Source organism: Halichoeres trimaculatus, unplaced genomic scaffold (assembly GCF_033239565.1).
Source record: "Halichoeres trimaculatus isolate MK-OKI-2021-1 unplaced genomic scaffold, fHalTri1.1 fHalTri1_scaffold_22, whole genome shotgun sequence".
In the NCBI taxonomy this organism is placed as follows: Eukaryota; Metazoa; Chordata; class Actinopteri; order Labriformes; family Labridae; genus Halichoeres; species Halichoeres trimaculatus.
Window position 1 is genome coordinate 22,359,758 of NW_027437200.1, and position 17,438 is coordinate 22,377,195.

Genomic DNA, 17,438 nt, shown 5'->3' on the forward strand with positions numbered 1-17,438 from the left:
CAAGCTGTCTCAAGTTGTCTGCAGTTTTTTTAAAAAGGGAAGGAAATGACTCGTGGGTGTAGTGAGTGTGAGAGGCGATAAATTCCTATGTCACATCACTATATTCTGAGAAACTCTGTTCCTAAAGAAATTACAATTAAGAGAATTTACTAACAAATTATGATAAACACAAAATTCACCTGAACCACTTGCTTGTAACTTTTTCAGCAAGTTTGGAAAACCTTGTGATATCTGGGAAAAGTAGAAAAGAAAAAAATATTGTCAACATATTCATCCTTACACAAGAGATGTGCATATTTCATAATATGAAAATATCAGCTGTGCACTGACCTTTTCTCCCCATACCCTTTGGAAAAATTTTGGGTATTTTGAAACTTGTCACATTCAAATCATGTGTCAAAAAAGTGACGTGGGAGCCGCCAGGAAAAAGACGCTTTATGCGTGAGCGTGTTTCCACTTTTTTGAACAGAGTGACGATGAGACTTCAAGTTCTACTTCTTCTATGCCTCCAAGGTATGTCCTGTCTAATTTGATAAAGTTATTATTCTTATCATGACTTAAAAAGCCTCACTTTGAAAAAAACTGAGAAATTGAATCAAGAAAAGATGAAAAACTCTTTGTGGTCGTGTGTATACTTCCTGGTTCTAGAAATAGAAATAGAAATAGTCTCCAGAAGACTGGTGTTCACATTTGAAAAAAGAGACAGAATCGAGACACAATTGTCATAAATTATCATTAAACTAAAGGTTTGTACTCAGTGTGTTCTCAGTTCAGTGTAAAGTGTATATTTCAGCATTCACAGATAATAAACAGGATGTACCTGGTTCAACGTTGATTTCTCAACCCCACGTGTGATAGTTCACTCAAATTTGAGAGGTTATACAGACGAGCACTTTTTTGTATTTTATTCTTACCTCATCTCCTGTTACTGTTCGAATTGTACAGTTCTTTAAACCCTTTAGAGCCTGAATCATAAAAATAAATCAAGAAAATTAAAATGATTTTATTGCAACTGGGACGTAAGCTAACGCTTTTAAAAGTAAATTGCTATATAATTTTACTTATGATACATATTTTGTATGATATTTGATTAACTGGGTGGTTTTGAATAAAAAAACAACTTATTTTTAAAAAATAAAAAAAATAATACCAATTTAGATGTTATTCTTGCAAATTTTTAATAATTATATTGACTTCCTGAATAAAGTGTGTGGATGATTTCATGTGAGTGGCCATTTTTAAAAGAGCCAAAACACGACTCCAGCTGCCTGCAATAGACTGATAACCCTCGACGGCAAAACAAAAATTTTTTTTAGCAGGTTTTCAAGGAAATTTTTCATGTCATAACTATGAGAAACTCATGTCAAATATGATATGTTTGGCAATAAAGGGTTAAACCACAAAATTTCCAGTATTGATGAGTTGCACAAAGCGTTTTTTAAACACTAAGTTCAACCTGTTATCTGCATAAAAATGTATGGTTGTTCTGGGGTCAGTTTTTAGAAATGATACTATACAACAGAAGAAACATATATCAAGTTTTGACCGTCACAGAGCAACCGGTGTTTTGGAGTCCATCAGCTGATTCCACTGATTACCTCACCTTCAAGCATAGAGCAGGGACTGATCAGTGAAATCAGCTGGAGGAGTTCTTGGTTTAAAGGAAAACCTGCAGCCTCTTGGCCCTCCATGGCACGAGTTGAGATCCCTGCTCTATACAAAGCTTGCTTAGGATATTAGCATGCTAGTGTTTTGAGTACAAATAATTACTCTTCTCGTGTCACCAATAGGCATGTTGATATGAACACACTGGCATTGCGTTAGCATTGTTAGGACATTTTTACTCATGCTTAAGGTTTATATGTTTTGGCTAGCATGCTAACATCAAAAAAGATACATAGCATGCTAGTCCAGTGGATTACTTTCATTTTATACCGTACGTTAAATATTTTTAAGATTTATCGCAATCACTGCCTCTGAAGCATTGGACCTTTGATATCTGTTAGCTTGGAGACAGCAAAAAAGAAAAAAACGCCTGTGAATTGGCATTAGCTTGAAACTCTTTACAGCAAAGTGTTTTTGGTTGAAGATACCAAATAATGAAGTTATACAACAGAAGTTACAAAGTGTGTCACAATTAAGGCATGTCAGAGCCCAAAATGTAGCAACAGGCTAATAACATGTATGGGGCTAAGTTTCTTGTTCTGATTCTTGCTACTCTTTTCCTATTTTAAGAATGACTTTCAAATGAACACTTTCAGAGTTCTGGGAAGAAATCAAACAGAAGTGAAACTCTTTTTACCTGTGATTTAAAAGTCGCTGAGTCTAAGCTACATTTTGTTTTCTCTTTGAGAGACTGTGTTTGATAACGCCAACCTGTTTTTCTGTGGAGGTTTCTTTGGAGTGAGGGTGGTGAAATCCATCAAGGAAGTTGTGGGAAACCTCGGGGGGAGCGTCACGTTGCCCTCAGGAGCCGATCCAACGTGGACTCTCTCCACTATCGAGTGGTCAATATTCAAAAACAACACATGGATCGCCACGTATCGAGACGGGGAGCAAAACATTGATCGGATCGATCGGTACAAGGGAAGACTCAGTCTTAACACCACCACAGGTAAGAGACGAATGCTTCATCTGTTGTTTCATTTTTCTGATGCACCTTTAACGATTCATGACTTCGTTCTTTAGGTGACCTGACGATACGCGGGTTGACCATGGAGGATAACATGGAATTCAACGTAGACTTCATCAGCACCACCGAAAAAGACGATTCGACCAAGATCAGCCTCACAGTAAAGAGTAAGCATCACTTATTCAAGGATATAAAAGACATATCGAGGTGGAATTTTTTCCAAATAAAGCTCTGGTTTAAGGGCAAGTTGAAAGGATGGTCAGATATTTCAGTGTGAGGTTGTCAAAAGTGATGTAAAAAAAAAACTATCCTCATATATTCCCTGACATAGAGGGACCACCAAGCTCGTCATATGGTGAACAGACCTTTAACTAGTTATTGGATGACGTCACAAGTTCAATAATCTCAATTTTGAATAAAATTAGTGAGCAAATGATGATTTTATCTAGACTTTGGGACCAACCTTTACTCTTTGTGAGACATCATTAAAATGTCAGATGACTTTCAAAATAATTTTAAAAAAAATGTGTCCAAACCAGACCCTTCTGAACTTAATAACAACAACAAACCGTAGCCAGGGCCTGTATGCACGTTCAGTCCTTAAACAAACGGGACCATTAGTCCTAACGTTCTGTTTGGCTGCAGTGTTAGCCGCATGCATGACTGCAAATGATTGGCCAGTTAACTAATTACACCACGAAAGACGCAGGTACAGATTATGCCATAATTAAGGGGAACCTCCTGGAAAACCCCATCAAACAGAGTCAAACTGCACATGTCTACCACTCATTAACAGCAATAAACCTGGAGAGCTGTAACGGTGTGACTGAGAGAAGGTCAAGGAGAACATTTTTTAGCCGGAGGAATGGAGATTTGATTACAAGAATACACAAACAGCTGTTATCAGCGAGTCAATCAGGTAAACAAAGAGAAAGAGAAAGTTTGGCGATCTTGAACAGAGTAAATATGTGTGGCGTTACCGATAATAAAATCAGTAATATGAAAGCTGCTTTGTGAAACAAGTTCTGAAGCAATTCCCGTTTACCTCGATGAATGACTCTTAAAGCAGTTTATGAACTCCAACATTTCAACACACACATCTTGGAAGGACCCAGACGTAGAAAAGCAAAGAGGGAATCAAGCTAATAAAACTGACAACAGTGAGACTTGCCGGTTTGTCTCCCTTGCTGTATGGTGACACATCACCACCTTTCCAAAGGTTTGTCCACTGTCTTCGCGCATTTCATCTCAAACTGTAACATATCGCGCAATGTCCGCCTTTAAACAGCCAAACAGGTGCTTTTATCCTTCTGTTAGCGCCTGTAATGGTGGGGTATACCTCCAATAAGGCAAACGCTCTTTTGGCCTGTCAACCTGGCTCATGCATACCACTAAAGAACTTCTTATTCCCCGTTAGTACAAACGGTCCGTTTTCCCAGCTAATGGCTTGCCATGCATACAGCCCAGGTGTCTATAGGTTTGAGGTTTTACAGCCCAACATGAATGAAGAAAAGGGCAGGGTACTCCTCCGTCTTGCTACTCCAGCTGTCTGGCGGTCATGTTGCTGGACTTAACAAGCAGCCAGTGTAAGTTGACAAAAGTTGGAGACGGAACCAACACAGATCAGGCTGACTCTCGCCAGCCAGGCACAGATGGTGTCATTAGGATTTCCTGCAAAAATGAAAGAATCGATGGTTTTCTTCTTCCACGATGAGCCTCTTCTTCATCCATGTTGTCTTTATTGTCCTTTGAAGGCTCTAACCTGTTAGCATATCTGCTAGAACCCTAGCTGATCATTCCCGGTGCAGTGATGGAGACGGACCAACAGATCTGGTGGAATTTAGCATTAGAGCAGACTGTAAACTGGTTATGCTTCATAAAAGCTTAACAGTCTTGTAGTTACGAGTCCACCTCTTTCCTTTGACTGTTTTTCTGTGAAAAACCAAACCCTTCATGTCCAAGTTTTATGTCCTCAAGTCTAATCTACAGTTTTTATTTTGCCACAGAGCAACTTCAGCAACCGACCATAAAGAAAGTCTACAGCGCAACTATGAAAGACGGCTGTTGGATTATTCTGAATTGTTCCTCCACGGATGAAGGCGTCGACTTCTCCTGGAACGTTACACCTTCCAGAGTTACCGTCATTAACCAGACTCATGTCCAGGACAACTCGGCGGTCCTTTTTGTATCTTTGGACAACACAACGAGGCGAGCTGATGTCACCTGCACCTCCAGCAAGAACACAAGAAGCAACACAAGTTCTTCCTTGTTGGAGTGTGATAGTAAGGTTACAGTAAAACACACAGACATGAAGCTGTATGCTAATGTGGGGCTAAAGTACTAAATTTCTTTTTTTCATTCTTTTTTTGTTTTAGGAGTGGAGCCACCCCCCAAACAAAGGTGTTATGACGGTTCAATGTTTTGTGTTGGTTTATTCGTGGGAGTTATTCCAACAATTCTACTTTGCATCTTCAGAGGTAAGAGTAAAAATCATCATCTAGAGAAACTGTTTGTTCAAAAGGAGGCAGTGAAAACCTGAGTGTGCTTATAAAGTGACGTGTGTTCAAAACAAACCTGCTGTGCTGTAGAAACAATGTGCTGGATGATAAAACACAATTAATTAAAGCCACAGTGTGAAAAAAAGTAGAATACATCAATTGCTTTAAAAGAATAAATTTGTTAGTTTTAGAAAATGCAGTCATACATGAGTCTGGTTCTGTCCGAGGTTTCTGCCCGTTAAAGGGAAGTTTTTCCTTTCCATTGTAACTTGCTAAATGCTGCTAAGTCCTGTACTCATGGTGGATGAAGACAAGATAAGACTTCTTATCTTTTCCTGATGTTGGGTTTCTGCTAATAACATTGTGTTAACATTTACGGGTCTAGACCTGTGAATGTTTTTGTAAAGTGTCTTGAGATAACGTTTGTTATGATTTGGCGCTATACAGATAAAGACTGATTGATTGATTGATTGAAGACAACAGTAAATTTTGTAACACATAAATTCATTAAAATAGGAAAATTAATAAAGTGATCATGTTGCAAACAGGAAGTTGTAATATAATGAGAAAAAATTAAGGATGCTACAAGAATGACGTTTTGATGTTACGAAATAAAACAGGTAAAATGCATTTAGCTACTTAAGAGATTAGAGCTGTAACAGAAAAATAATTAAGTCATTAAGCTTAAAGTCACAATATTACGAGTAGAAAGTTGTGATAATATGAGAACAAATTTAAGCTCTAAGGATGAAGTTGTTACATTAGCAAAGAAAGTTTATATGAAACAAATCGTCATGCAACAGGAAAAAGTTCATATGTTAGAAGGTTAAAGTCTTAACACCAAAACAACTAAGTCATACAGGTACAAAAAATGAACATAAAATGATACAGGATTACAGTTCTCAGATAACGAGAATTAGTCTATGATGTTACAAGAACATATAACTTGAAGAATAAAGACACATAGATAGATAGATAGATAGATAGATAGATAGATAGATAGATAGATAGATAGATAGATAGATATGGAGTTACCACAAAAAAATCATAACAATACAAGAAACAGGTCATCATGTAATGTAAAAAAGTCATCATGTTACAGGATTAATGTCGTAACACTACAGGAAAAGTCAAAAGTTGAAAAGTCATAAAGACACAGAAATTTTCTTCTTGACTGCACGAGGCCATGAACCCATGACACGGGGAAGTTCTGGGTAAATTTCCGTGTTGTTTCTGTTTCCTTCTGTGATCAGCTTTAGTTCATCATATGATCCTTTCTCCAAATAAAACTCAAGATAGGACCGTGAAAAACTGTCTTTCCTTCCAAAGTGGTTGATTACTTCTTTCAATTGCAGGAAAAATCAAAGACGCATGGAACAGTCTCGCAGGTGTGCATTTTGTACCAGTCTTGTAGTTGTACTGGTGTTATATTGATCTTGTTTTAAATAAAACAGCTAAGTTTTACTTTATTTTACAGGAAAACTGTGCTATAATAAAAACATTCCTGATCCAAACGGTAAGCTTGTTTTGATATTTCCAGGTTTTTAACGAATATTGTAAACATAATATTGATGATTTTGGAAATGACACATTTTCTTATGTCTCTTTACAGTTCCCATGGCATAGAATTTAAAACTACACCACACAGGAATCAACAGCAAAGGTGCTTTTTGAGTTGGAGTGATTAACGGATCGTCGTTGAGCGGTTTTAAAATGGTATCAGTGAAATATGCTGTCTAGTATTTATCATTAACAGTAGAACAGGAAAAAGTAGAGATACTTTACTTTTACTTTTTATGAAGTAACGTATACTGAGTTATATTAGTATATGTACTGCACTTCAAATGCATATTTCATATTTTTATCTCTTTATAATCAGGCTGTCAAATGACTGATTTTTAATTTATAAATCGTAAAATAATTCGGTTTTATATTTCTTTACACTGTGTTAATAAACAAATTGAGTCCATGTTTTCAAACATAATAACATCCCAAAATGTAATAAAAAAACAACAACAAACAAAACAATAAAACTCAAAATGTAACAAAAGTGCTAAGCCAAAATTGTGATAAAATGAAAGGAATAAAATGCTAAATGTAATAACTTTTTGCCCAAAATGTTACAACTCGTTATGTTTTGGGACAGTTATTACATTTTACGCTCAGCATGTTTCTTACATTATCAACAAGTTATTACACTGAAGCCTTAATTACATTTTTTTTGTCATTATATTTTGGGTCTTTTTCACATTTGGGGCTCCAACTTGTCCCACTGTGGTCTTACACAATAACTTAAGAGGTAGGAGACAGAAGTGTTTTTGTTCCAATGAAGACAAAGTGTATTTATTTATCTGTTTTTGATTGCAATGTCACACACTGTTACATGTCTGCCTTCTGAACACAAAAAGTAATTTGTTATAGTTACTCCTTACTTTCCTAAAAAAGTAATTGAGTTGGTGACTGAATTACTTCCCGATAAATTAAATAATCTACTAAGGAAAGTAATTCGAGTGCTACTTTCTTTTTGAAAAATGTTCAATTTTTCAAAAATATTCAGTTTTTGAGCAGATTTTGCTCTGGGACATAATGTTCAAGTGCCTGTTCTTGCCTTTTACATCTGTGACGTTAATGTAGTGCCTGTACTTCCATTCTGAAAAACACCAGTTTTAACCCGACAGACCACTCCCGATTTGTAATTTCTTCAGATTACCCCCTTATTTCTAAGTCTGGTCCTGTCATCACTGATAATTTTTCAAGTCAAAACAAGTGGGCTACTTGTGCTTTAGTTGTTCTCAACTCTCCCTGGAGTTGGTTTGATCCAAAGACGCTGCATGAGATCCTCTCTGACTGAGGTTACACAGACACACAGGTAGCTGTGTGATATTTGTTGCTGAAAAGTTTACTTTAGCCTTGATCCAGGTCGGATACATAGTTACGCGCCACATTTTATCTTTGCATTCTTCATGGGCAGTCTTAAAAGTTTTTGTAGTTTCTTTGTGTGTCATGTTTATTTCCTTTGTGCCCATGGTGTTGAAAAAAAAAACTACAATTCTGTTGCTTCTTAATATTTACATGTTTTATTTTCAAGTTTAATCAAGAATGATACTTTTGAATGTCTCCCTGTAACTATGTGAAACTGTATGATACGTTTATATTTCACATATTTTGTTTTCTTGAGATATACAAATTATTTAAAGAAAATATATGTATTATATAGCAATATATTCTTGTATATGAATTTACCTTTATGCCACATTTCATGAGTCCAAAAGCACTTACAGATCATGATTAAGAACAAAAAAAAATCTTGTCTTTAAAGACAATTTATCCCTGAGTAGAAAGAGCACAAAAAAGGGAAAAAAAAGGAAAAAAAAGAAATGAAACTTTATTTACCTCAGTTATGTGGGCAGCAGCAGAAAGGCGGCTCAGCACGCCATCTTCTGGACAGTGAAAGCATCAAGCTGCTGTTTTGATGTTGAGATTGCATGAGAAATTAAGTTATGAGTTAAGATTTTTTTGGTATATACAGAAATAATAAATTGTGCCTTTGAGAAACAAGATTTGATTATTTGCGATAATGAAAAAAAAGTATTGAGAGCTTGAGACAAAATGTGTTAAATCTTGCCCTTTCACATCTTTAGTATAAGAGAGACTTTCATTGCATGGTACTGGCATCAAATGTAAAAAGTGGAAAGGTGGTGCAAACATGGGCCTACTGCTCAAGGAGCACATGACCTGACTGTGAGGTCATACTTGCACCCAATGGATTTTCTGTGAAGCAAAATAATAAGAACCACATTTGAGACTTAAAGGTAGGGTCTGCAGGAATTTGTGGTGCTTGTTTGTAAACACAACATTCAAACTGGGCTACTCCTCCTTGGCTCAGTGCCAGCGGCAGCACACACTCACAGCCTCCAACCGTAGTCACATGAACACACTTACTAGCCCAGCAACCACCTAGCGTTTCAGACTTTGCAGACTCTGCCTTTAAGTCAAAATAATGGGCTTAATTTATTTTCCACAAGTGTCATATGATGGTTTACCTGAGAGTTACATAATTCTGTAAGGAGGGTATTATCTATTGTGTGAATAAAATAAATATTTTTGTAAAAACTTGCAGCAATTTTGCTTTTTTGTTGAAAGTATTTAATACTGTAGTGAAATTTCAAGATCTTTTTTTTTAATAAAAGTATTGCACAAATGAAGATTGACTGAAATGTATAAATAAACCAAAATATACATATATAACACTTAAAAGAGATAACAGGCATATTTTTTTTATAAATTTGAAAAAATCTTGAACAAAAGAGCATTAGGGGAGGTTGGATTTACTTGATTCACACCTTTGACCAGAGGAAGTCAAGGTGTTATAACTGCAAACTGTAAAAACAACATCTTTCCTGTTAGCAACCGTATAAGTGCAACATTCTCTGATACTCCAACAAAGATTATTGTTTTGAACTGCTGCTTGATTGAACAGCTTTTTACGAATTAGACCAAAGTATAAGTTTGATATTTAAAATAGCTTCTCTGGCTTATCATTCTCTGACAGGGGCCATGTTTTAGGAATAAGATCTGGAAAATGAGCATGTGAGGGCACAAAGAAACACACACACAACATTTAAAGAATATATTTCTGTATTTACATCATATACATATGTGTGTGACACTGGTACAAACTGAAAGAAGCTAGTTCCATGTCCTTAAAATACAATGCGGGTTATACAAATGTACAAAAAGCATGACTCAATGTAATACTTCTGGGTTGTGCTTGGTTTACACATATCAACAGTTTCCTGCTAAAGACCCCCCTCTTTAGGAGATTTCTTGGTAAGGAGACACTGACGCCGTCTTCACACGACTGAGCTGAATCTGGTCGTAAACAGTCTGGGCCTGGGTGGGAAGGAAGTGAAAAACTGTGTCACAGTCAGGCTAATGTCTGGCTTTTGTCACAATCAATCAGTTCCCAAAAGAAAATCATCATCATCAGGATATTCGTCTTTGGAACCTTAAGTTGAAATGCCTGAACTTAGAAACTTGGTGTGGCTCTGGATTCAATAAGCGAGGGATTGAGTTTGTCTCAAATGAACAACAAAAATAATTCCCAACTTTTCACCAAGCTGTGTCAAACACTTGATTCTGATTGGTCAAAATGCCTTGTTCACTTCGTTGCCCCAAAAAGGAAACACAACAATAGCTACGTTCACATGCAGTCAATATTTGGGGTAACCCTTTTAGGCTCAAATTAAGTTTTAGTAACAGATATTTGGGGAAAAATATCAAATGGGGTAGTTATATACAATTCTGACTTTTCTGAGAGAGACTTTCACATGCAATGCATTCTGGGATGTAGCAACATTGTAATACAGCTACCCCCAGGGAAAAACCCAGAGGAGATAAAATCTACTATTTGGCGTGTACTGTATCTATATATATTCAGGATTCATCTGATGCAGTTTTGGTTTCATATTAATGGAGGAATGGAAGTGAAACTTGCATGAATTTGATGAAAATCTGTTTTGGTGAAACCAAGGAGGCAGCCATGCTTGAAGTGACACAGCTCTGCCAGTTGGTGGGACAGTGGGAAACTGTTTGTTGCTAATGCACAACTAAGCTCTGCAGTGAGAAAAAAAGGCTCACAGTATGTGGATGTGGAGTCATCAGGTGACTTGGAATTAGCTGTTGCGAATCTGCAACGTCTGCCTTGGGACGGTTAAGGTCAATATTCCAGTTTCTGAAACATTCGGAATAACCTGTTTACATGGTATCCTGATCAAAACAGTGATGCATGGGCAACATATCGATGCATGGAAAACGTCATGACCCTACATGGCCCTTGCGCAACCGGGTTATTGTTAGTATTCCGAATATCAAAGGGTTACTGACTGCATGGAAACGCACTGAGTCCCAAGGGTAAGGACCAAGCATTAATGTTAGGGTTAGGTTTGGGCTTTCAGTAGAGTAAGGTTCAGAATTTGGACAAAGTAAGTTTTTGAGGTCGTCCTTTGATGGGTTGGTAAGATAAAGAGTCAGGGGTATGCACCAGCTAGAGGACGCGTCACCAAAACAACCAGATCCTTTCAGAACCAATGGTGTTAAACTGTGTTCAGAAGTTATAAAGACTGTTGACAGCCTTGTGACAATTTCGTTTAACACTTTACTTTAGAGGTCCCCAAATTTCATCACACTTAGGTAATAATCTGACAAAGTTTTTTCTTATTTCTTTGAAATTCGCACATAACTTCTTTAAAATAAGGTCCAAGTTTATTGTCGCAAGTCACAATTGGTAGGTTACTGTTTTTTTAACAGTTTCTTTAAAATGTACTCCAAATTGCCAGGTAAGAAGGTGACGATTAGCAAATAATTAAGTTAAAATTAACTCACAACCCAATGTTTTTAGAAGTATCCCAACGTTTCTGCTATTTCCAGAGAAGCAGGTGATAAATAGCTGCTTACTTCTTGAAAACAGAAGTTAGGTTCATTGTTTCCTCTGAAAATTACCTTTGAAATGTTCAGTGAATAATTCAGTTTCCCAACAAGCAGTTGATAGTTAGCTATTTGTTATTTAATTTCACCAAGTTTTTTAGTACCAAGTTTGTTGATATACATAATTGAGATCACATACAAAATGATAAATCTTTATGATTAGGTCTATAATGTTTTACATGATACAACTGAAGGCTTCAGATGTGATATTCACCAAGAGTGGGGTTGTAAATTGGCCTTACCTGATTGTGATAGACACTGAGAGTACAGGCGCACTGCAAAACATAATCTGGCCAGAAGTTAAGTGTTCATTTTCATCAAATTCTCATGAAATTTTGGGGGTAATTTCAAAGACATAAGAAAAAACTTTGTCTAATTATTGCCCAAGTGCAATGAAATTTGCGGACCTCTAAAGTAAAGTGTTACCAAAGTTTTTTAAAATACGAGTGATGTTCCCAATAAAACCAGGTCTAAAGCTAGGCCAAGCCATGAACTCAGAGTGGTAAGGGTTAGAGCAGAATTATGGGCAAGGCCATGGGTTATAACCAAGTCCACAGACTCAAATAAAGGATTAGGATGAAAGGTTAGGGTTAGGATCAGGAGTAAAATCTACCTGGTGGTTCTGGTCTTTTAACCTCCGGTTTGTATTTGTTCAATATCTGGTGGTTTTTGGTAAAAGTGTTTATAAGTGAGTGGGTTGTTCTGGCCTTGCATCACAGCGTGGTTAGCAATCTAATCCTCGTAACCACCCACTCACTTTATTCTATCCTTTTGACAGGCACAGAGAAATGCATGTGTGAAGAGGAACCTAAATTAAAAAAAGATATATTTTATTTATATTTGTATTAAAAAAAGGGTTCCTACCTTAGGTGTGATGCGGTTGTTTTTATCGTCAATGGTTTCGTACACTGAGCAAGGCTTCATGCTGGACGAAGTCTTTGGATGTTCACAGGTGTATGTTTAATGGACAGAAAACAAAAAACAGAAACAACAATATTAGTTTTTGATAAGTAATGTCAAAGTAAAGCAGAGGAAAAGGAATGTGAAAATAATCGCTCCGTGTTCTTACATCTTCAGTTGTAACTTCAGTGATGTCGGCATAAATGGTCTGGTCAACTGCGTCACTGTTGGCTGGAGAATTTCAACGAAGAAACATGGAAAGAGTCGAAAACAAGCAAGTAATTAGTCATGAGTGACACATGATTTTTAATTACTTTCCCCATGCTCTTTCTGCAACAAGTCACTCAATTTTAGAGAGCGACTTCCCCTTCAGTGACAGTTTAACTTCCAGTAAAACCTTCTACAAGTTCCCCTACCGTGGTAATCTCAGAATTTAGTTATTTTGGGTTACAGTTGCCCAAAAGGAGCTCTTTAAAAAAAATGAGTCATGTCTGTGCTAAATGTAACAAACATGATTTTAACCAACTGAAGATGAAACGACTGAAGGAACCTGAACTGGACTTTTGTTATTTTTCATACGTGTGGCACTTCTTACCTGCTTTACTTCGTTGACAATGACACACCATGGCTGTAATAACAACGACGATCAGCAGTATGGATCCAGCCACGATCAGGATAAGGACAAACAATAAGTCTGCAAAAGATTGTCTCAGCTGTTAACCCATGAATTGAAGGTAAACATGATTAATCATAGATAACTCTTCCCTGGACCTACTTTTGTCTGGTGAGGTTAGTTCTTGTGTTTTTTTGCTGCACTTCAATGATGTGGATGCCGACGTCTTGCTGACAGGATTGTAGATGGTGCAGTTGAACGAGGTGTCTCCATCCTGTGTCCTGAATACGTGCTGTAGCTGGGAGCCATTCCTGGTTTGGTCCCCTATGGTCCATCTGTAGCTGACGTTTTTGGTTGACTTTGAGCTGCACTCCAACGAGACCATACAGGTGTTGGTGTGAAGGTCCCAGGTGGAGTTACCAGTCAGTACAGGTGGTTCAGTTATGGGCTCTAATATGAAACAAAAGCGTTAACCAGACACTGGGGCAACAGATCTGACTGAAGTTAGTTATAATGTCAGTTATAATTGAAAAAAAGGTGTTGTAGATATTCCTACCGTGAATTTTTAGAGTAACTGTGACCTGGCCTCGTTGTTGTTTATTTGCTTCTGAACTAAAACTGTAATCACCAGAATCTTGCAAAGTCAGATCTTTCACTGTTAAACTGAAGTCTGTGAGGTTAAAAAATAATCTGTTTTTAAACTGTTTTTCATCAACACCTCGACCTTTATTCGCAATTATAACCTTTCCATATCTCCATGTAGCCGCAGTGACACCTTCAGGTGGTAAGCATGATGACAGCTCCACGGTGTCCCCAACTTTTTTATGGATGACATGTTGACAGCTGAGAGCCTCCACATCTGAAACACAAAGACAAAAATAGTCTTAATGGAAGTGAACTTAAATTCTATTATGTAAAGAAAATGAAGGCACAACTCACTTACTTTCAACTGTGAAAACATACAGAAGGTTCCATAACAATATCAATGAACATTTATGTTTACACCACAGCTAGAGTTTTTGAATGACAATGAAATGAGGGGGTGGTATGTTCTGAGTGGGCCACTCTGATGAAACGCCTCCACACTGATTAAAATTTATCTTCAAGGAATTTAAACCTTACATTAATCTCCTAGATAGCATTAAGTCAGACTATGACCTTATGCTGATGATGCGCTCGTATTTTATGACAAAATCTCAACATCTTTCATTTTGAAATGCACCATAAAAGATATCAAACTGCAATCAAACTTTTGATATGACTTGGTTACAACTGGTAAGACCACTTTAAGTCAGAATTGTATTGTTTTTTCTCAGAATCAAGAGATAGAAGTATTTTCAATTCATGCACTGAGGAGGAAGTGCACTAACCAGCATCAAGGCATGTGTAAATGGGTCCTACCTGCAAACACTTTAATGCTTTTATAACGAACCATTAAACACTGAGAACCAACGCCTCTTTATCAGGGAATGATAGTATTGGTTTCATTTTCTCTGTTTTTTTTGTTTTTTGTTTTCTTAAGCCAGCCATCCGTGTTTTAAAGGTATGATATAGCCATGAGCAAGGGCTTAATGACCACAAAATAAAACATCATGATGAAAACAACCAAAAATATCTAATACCTCAGATATATTTAAATCTAGTCTTAAAGATCATTTATTTTCTTGGCTTTTAACCCAGCATGGGATTTTTGTGGTCTTTGTCTTTCTTTTGTTTCTAAATCATTTGTTATTTATTTACTTATTATTGGTGCTTCTAAAAGCTTTGTATTTTATTGTTTGTCGTATATATATATATATATATATATATATATATATATATATATATATATATATATATAAGTATACATATATATATATATATATATACATATATATATATATATATATAAGTATATATAAGTATATATATATATATATATATATATATATATATGTTTAACTTAACTTTTGCATTTTACTTGTTTATTTACTGTTCTGAATTGATGGTTAGCACTTCGGTTACCTTGTTGTTTTTAAAATGTGCCACATAAAGTGGATTATGACTTGACATGTCAAACAAAACAAACTTTATGGTTGACACTCACGACCCATTTTCTGAGCAACGACTGCATCCTGTGGGTGGTTGACCACAACAAGTCGCTAGATTAATCTAAAAGATCAGGAGACCTAGATAAAACTTATGAGTCAAACTTTACATTTGTTATGTAGTTATAATTAGACTGACTAATCATCTGTTTACTTGTTAAGGAATAAAAAGCAGTGAAGCCTTTAAGGCTGACCACAGTTTAACAATGATACAACCACAGTTTCCGCTAACGACTGTTCATGATCATTTTCGATAAGAGCTGCTGAGGGAGGTCTGTAAATTCTCATGATATGTTCATGGGTTGAATCTTCAGGCAAGCAGCTAACCTCATAGGCTTTTCATTCAATTATTTTCATAATTTCACATGCCCTTGTTTACTTCTGCAAATATTCTCATTTTTTCTTACAGTTTCTAAAATTTAATCTACAATATTTCCTCTCCATTCATTAAAATTCATAAAAACTCCATGATCAAAATTGGTTTGTTATAATACACCACAAATAAAAAAAAGTAAAGAGGAAGCTGTAACAGAAACATTATCCATCCCTGAAGGAGGACCACACCTCCTGTTTTCCTGTCAGAGCAGTACAATGTACAAACAGTATGACTGGTTATGGTTGTCAGAATGTAACGCAAGATTAAATATGTAGTAAAGCAATCCACCAAATAATATCATCAACTTCTCCAGGAAGGAGCAAAGAAGAGGCTGCAGGGCAGGAGAGGATGACCCTTTCTACGGTTGTGACATATTTGGAAAGTTGCACTGTGCAGATGCAGCAGAAAATTTGCTGACACACAAAAAATCAAACAAAAATGTGAATTTCATCTTTGTGAACCATGCACATCACGAGATTCTGACTTCTACTTAAAAGTATCTACATTTAAAGAAACAGGAGTTTAAAATTTGTCAGTACTGAGCACAGCCAACATATTGAAGTTCAAACATTAAAACTTGTTGTCTCTTGCAGTTCCCATATCTGTATTTAACCACTAAAGCCATGGCTGCGTTTTTCACTGGTGCTATCAAACTGTCCCTTTACTCTTGCAAGACGAAACAACAAAACATTTTCCATGGAAAGACACGTCATTTCCTAACACGACTTCCAATTGTGCAATCTTGACCTACATGATCTCTGAGCTCATGATAGCAGCGTTCATTTAGCCAGATCATTATACCAATATATGTAAAAAAAAATTAAATTCATGAAGATGTGAGCAGAGGTGTACTTACAGTAGAAGGAGACCCACAGAAGCAGCAGAGCAATGCATTTAAAGATGCAGCTCAGGCTATTCAGGCGATCACCGACCATCTCTGCGCGAGAGGAACACAGTCTGTTTCCTCTTCTCGTCTATCAAAAGTGTAGCAGCGAGTACTCTGCATATGAAAATAGAGCGCGTGGAGCTGGGGGAGGTTCCTCTCAGCAACAGAGGATGACAGTTTGATCTTAGCATGATGATACACATAGAGATAATATAAAGGAAATATAATCAGAGAAACATCCCTTATATATATATAAAAAAAAAAAAATAACAGGATATTATATGTGCACTATCTTCCTCAAGCAACAGTGTTTTAGATATGTGTTAGTACTTAAGTTTAGCAAGCAAGTAAAGGTTGTTGGGCTTTGATCAAAAACAACTTTAAACAAATGTGTGAGAAGTTGCATTTTGACGACTTCTGAAGAGGCAGCCCAGCGTATCCGCACAGGGAGACTATTCAAAAGAGTTAGAGCCACATATTTAAGAGCATGATCACTTTTTTTTATTTGAACACAGGGCCCAGCAAGTAGGCCCTCATGACCTGATGGATCAGTGATCTGGTGATGTAAGGATGGATCAGGTCTGAGATGTTTGATGTGTTTGATCATGGATGGCTCTACGCCAAAATTCCCCCGTCACAGGCACCGCCATCGAAGCAGATTTTTTTTTCTTTCGAGAGTCTAATCACTTCTTGACATATTTTACAATACCCTGAAAAAAATACACAAGAACAGCAGCTGCCAATCATCATTAAACCTGATGTAAAACCTTGTTTTTAACCTCCTATAACGAATAAAAACAAAACTTTTCAGAAAAAAAGAGGAGTGGAATACAAGGCAGCCAAATGATGTCTTCAAATCACCACAACAATCAGACGTGAGAAACATTTCTACAAGGTGTATCAATTTTTTAAAGTTCGACCGCAGCCATCTGGAATGACTGGAGAGATTGAGTTTTCGAT

The 17,438-nt window shown here is 36.6% G+C and overlaps 2 protein-coding genes across 3 annotated transcripts; one reads left to right on the forward strand and one right to left on the reverse strand.

Annotated features, from left to right (window-relative positions):
• Positions 1-142: 142 nt before the first annotated feature.
• Positions 143-9,127, forward strand: LOC141784228 (SLAM family member 9). 2 transcript variants are annotated; one of them, XM_074661986.1, is made up of 8 exons: positions 143-513; positions 2,393-2,614; positions 2,689-2,799; positions 4,639-4,914; positions 5,008-5,109; positions 6,486-6,518; positions 6,608-6,646; positions 6,743-9,127. In XM_074661986.1, the coding sequence occupies exons 1-8, from the start codon at positions 438-440 to the stop codon at positions 6,754-6,756; spliced, it is 873 nt and encodes a 290-aa protein (XP_074518087.1). In that variant the 5' UTR covers positions 143-437; the 3' UTR covers positions 6,757-9,127. The 2 variants fall into 2 exon arrangements, with proteins under 2 accessions (XP_074518087.1, XP_074518088.1); XM_074661987.1 differs by lacking the exon at positions 6,486-6,518.
• A 563-nt stretch (positions 9,128-9,690) lies between these two features.
• LOC141784550 (signaling lymphocytic activation molecule-like) lies at positions 9,691-16,561 on the reverse strand. Its single transcript, XM_074662389.1, has 7 exons — positions 16,449-16,561; positions 13,686-13,988; positions 13,292-13,579; positions 13,112-13,210; positions 12,686-12,747; positions 12,481-12,552; positions 9,691-10,023 (listed from the first exon to the last, which is right to left on the reverse strand). The coding sequence occupies exons 1-7, from the start codon at positions 16,525-16,527 to the stop codon at positions 9,946-9,948; spliced, it is 981 nt and encodes a 326-aa protein (XP_074518490.1). The 5' UTR covers positions 16,528-16,561; the 3' UTR covers positions 9,691-9,945.
• Positions 16,562-17,438: the final 877 nt, after the last annotated feature.

Excerpts from the sequence above, each read along its gene's own strand:
- LOC141784228 (XM_074661986.1), top strand. The coding sequence starts at position 438 with ATGCGTGAGCGTGTTTCCACTTTTTTGAACAGAGTGACGATGAGACTT. Across the intron at positions 4,915-5,007 it reads TTCCTTGTTGGAGTGTGATA|GAGTGGAGCCACCCCCCAAA; the intron begins GTAAGGTTACAG and ends TTTTTGTTTTAG. Across the intron at positions 5,110-6,485 it reads TCTACTTTGCATCTTCAGAG|GAAAAATCAAAGACGCATGG; the intron begins GTAAGAGTAAAA and ends TTTCAATTGCAG.
- LOC141784550 (XM_074662389.1), bottom strand. The coding sequence starts at position 16,527 with ATGGTCGGTGATCGCCTGAATAGCCTGAGCTGCATCTTTAAATGCATT. Across the intron at positions 12,748-13,111 it reads TTGTCAACGAAGTAAAGCAG|CCAACAGTGACGCAGTTGAC; the intron begins GTAAGAAGTGCC and ends GAAATTCTCCAG. Across the intron at positions 12,553-12,685 it reads CTGAAGTTACAACTGAAGAT|ACTTCGTCCAGCATGAAGCC; the intron begins GTAAGAACACGG and ends GAACATCCAAAG.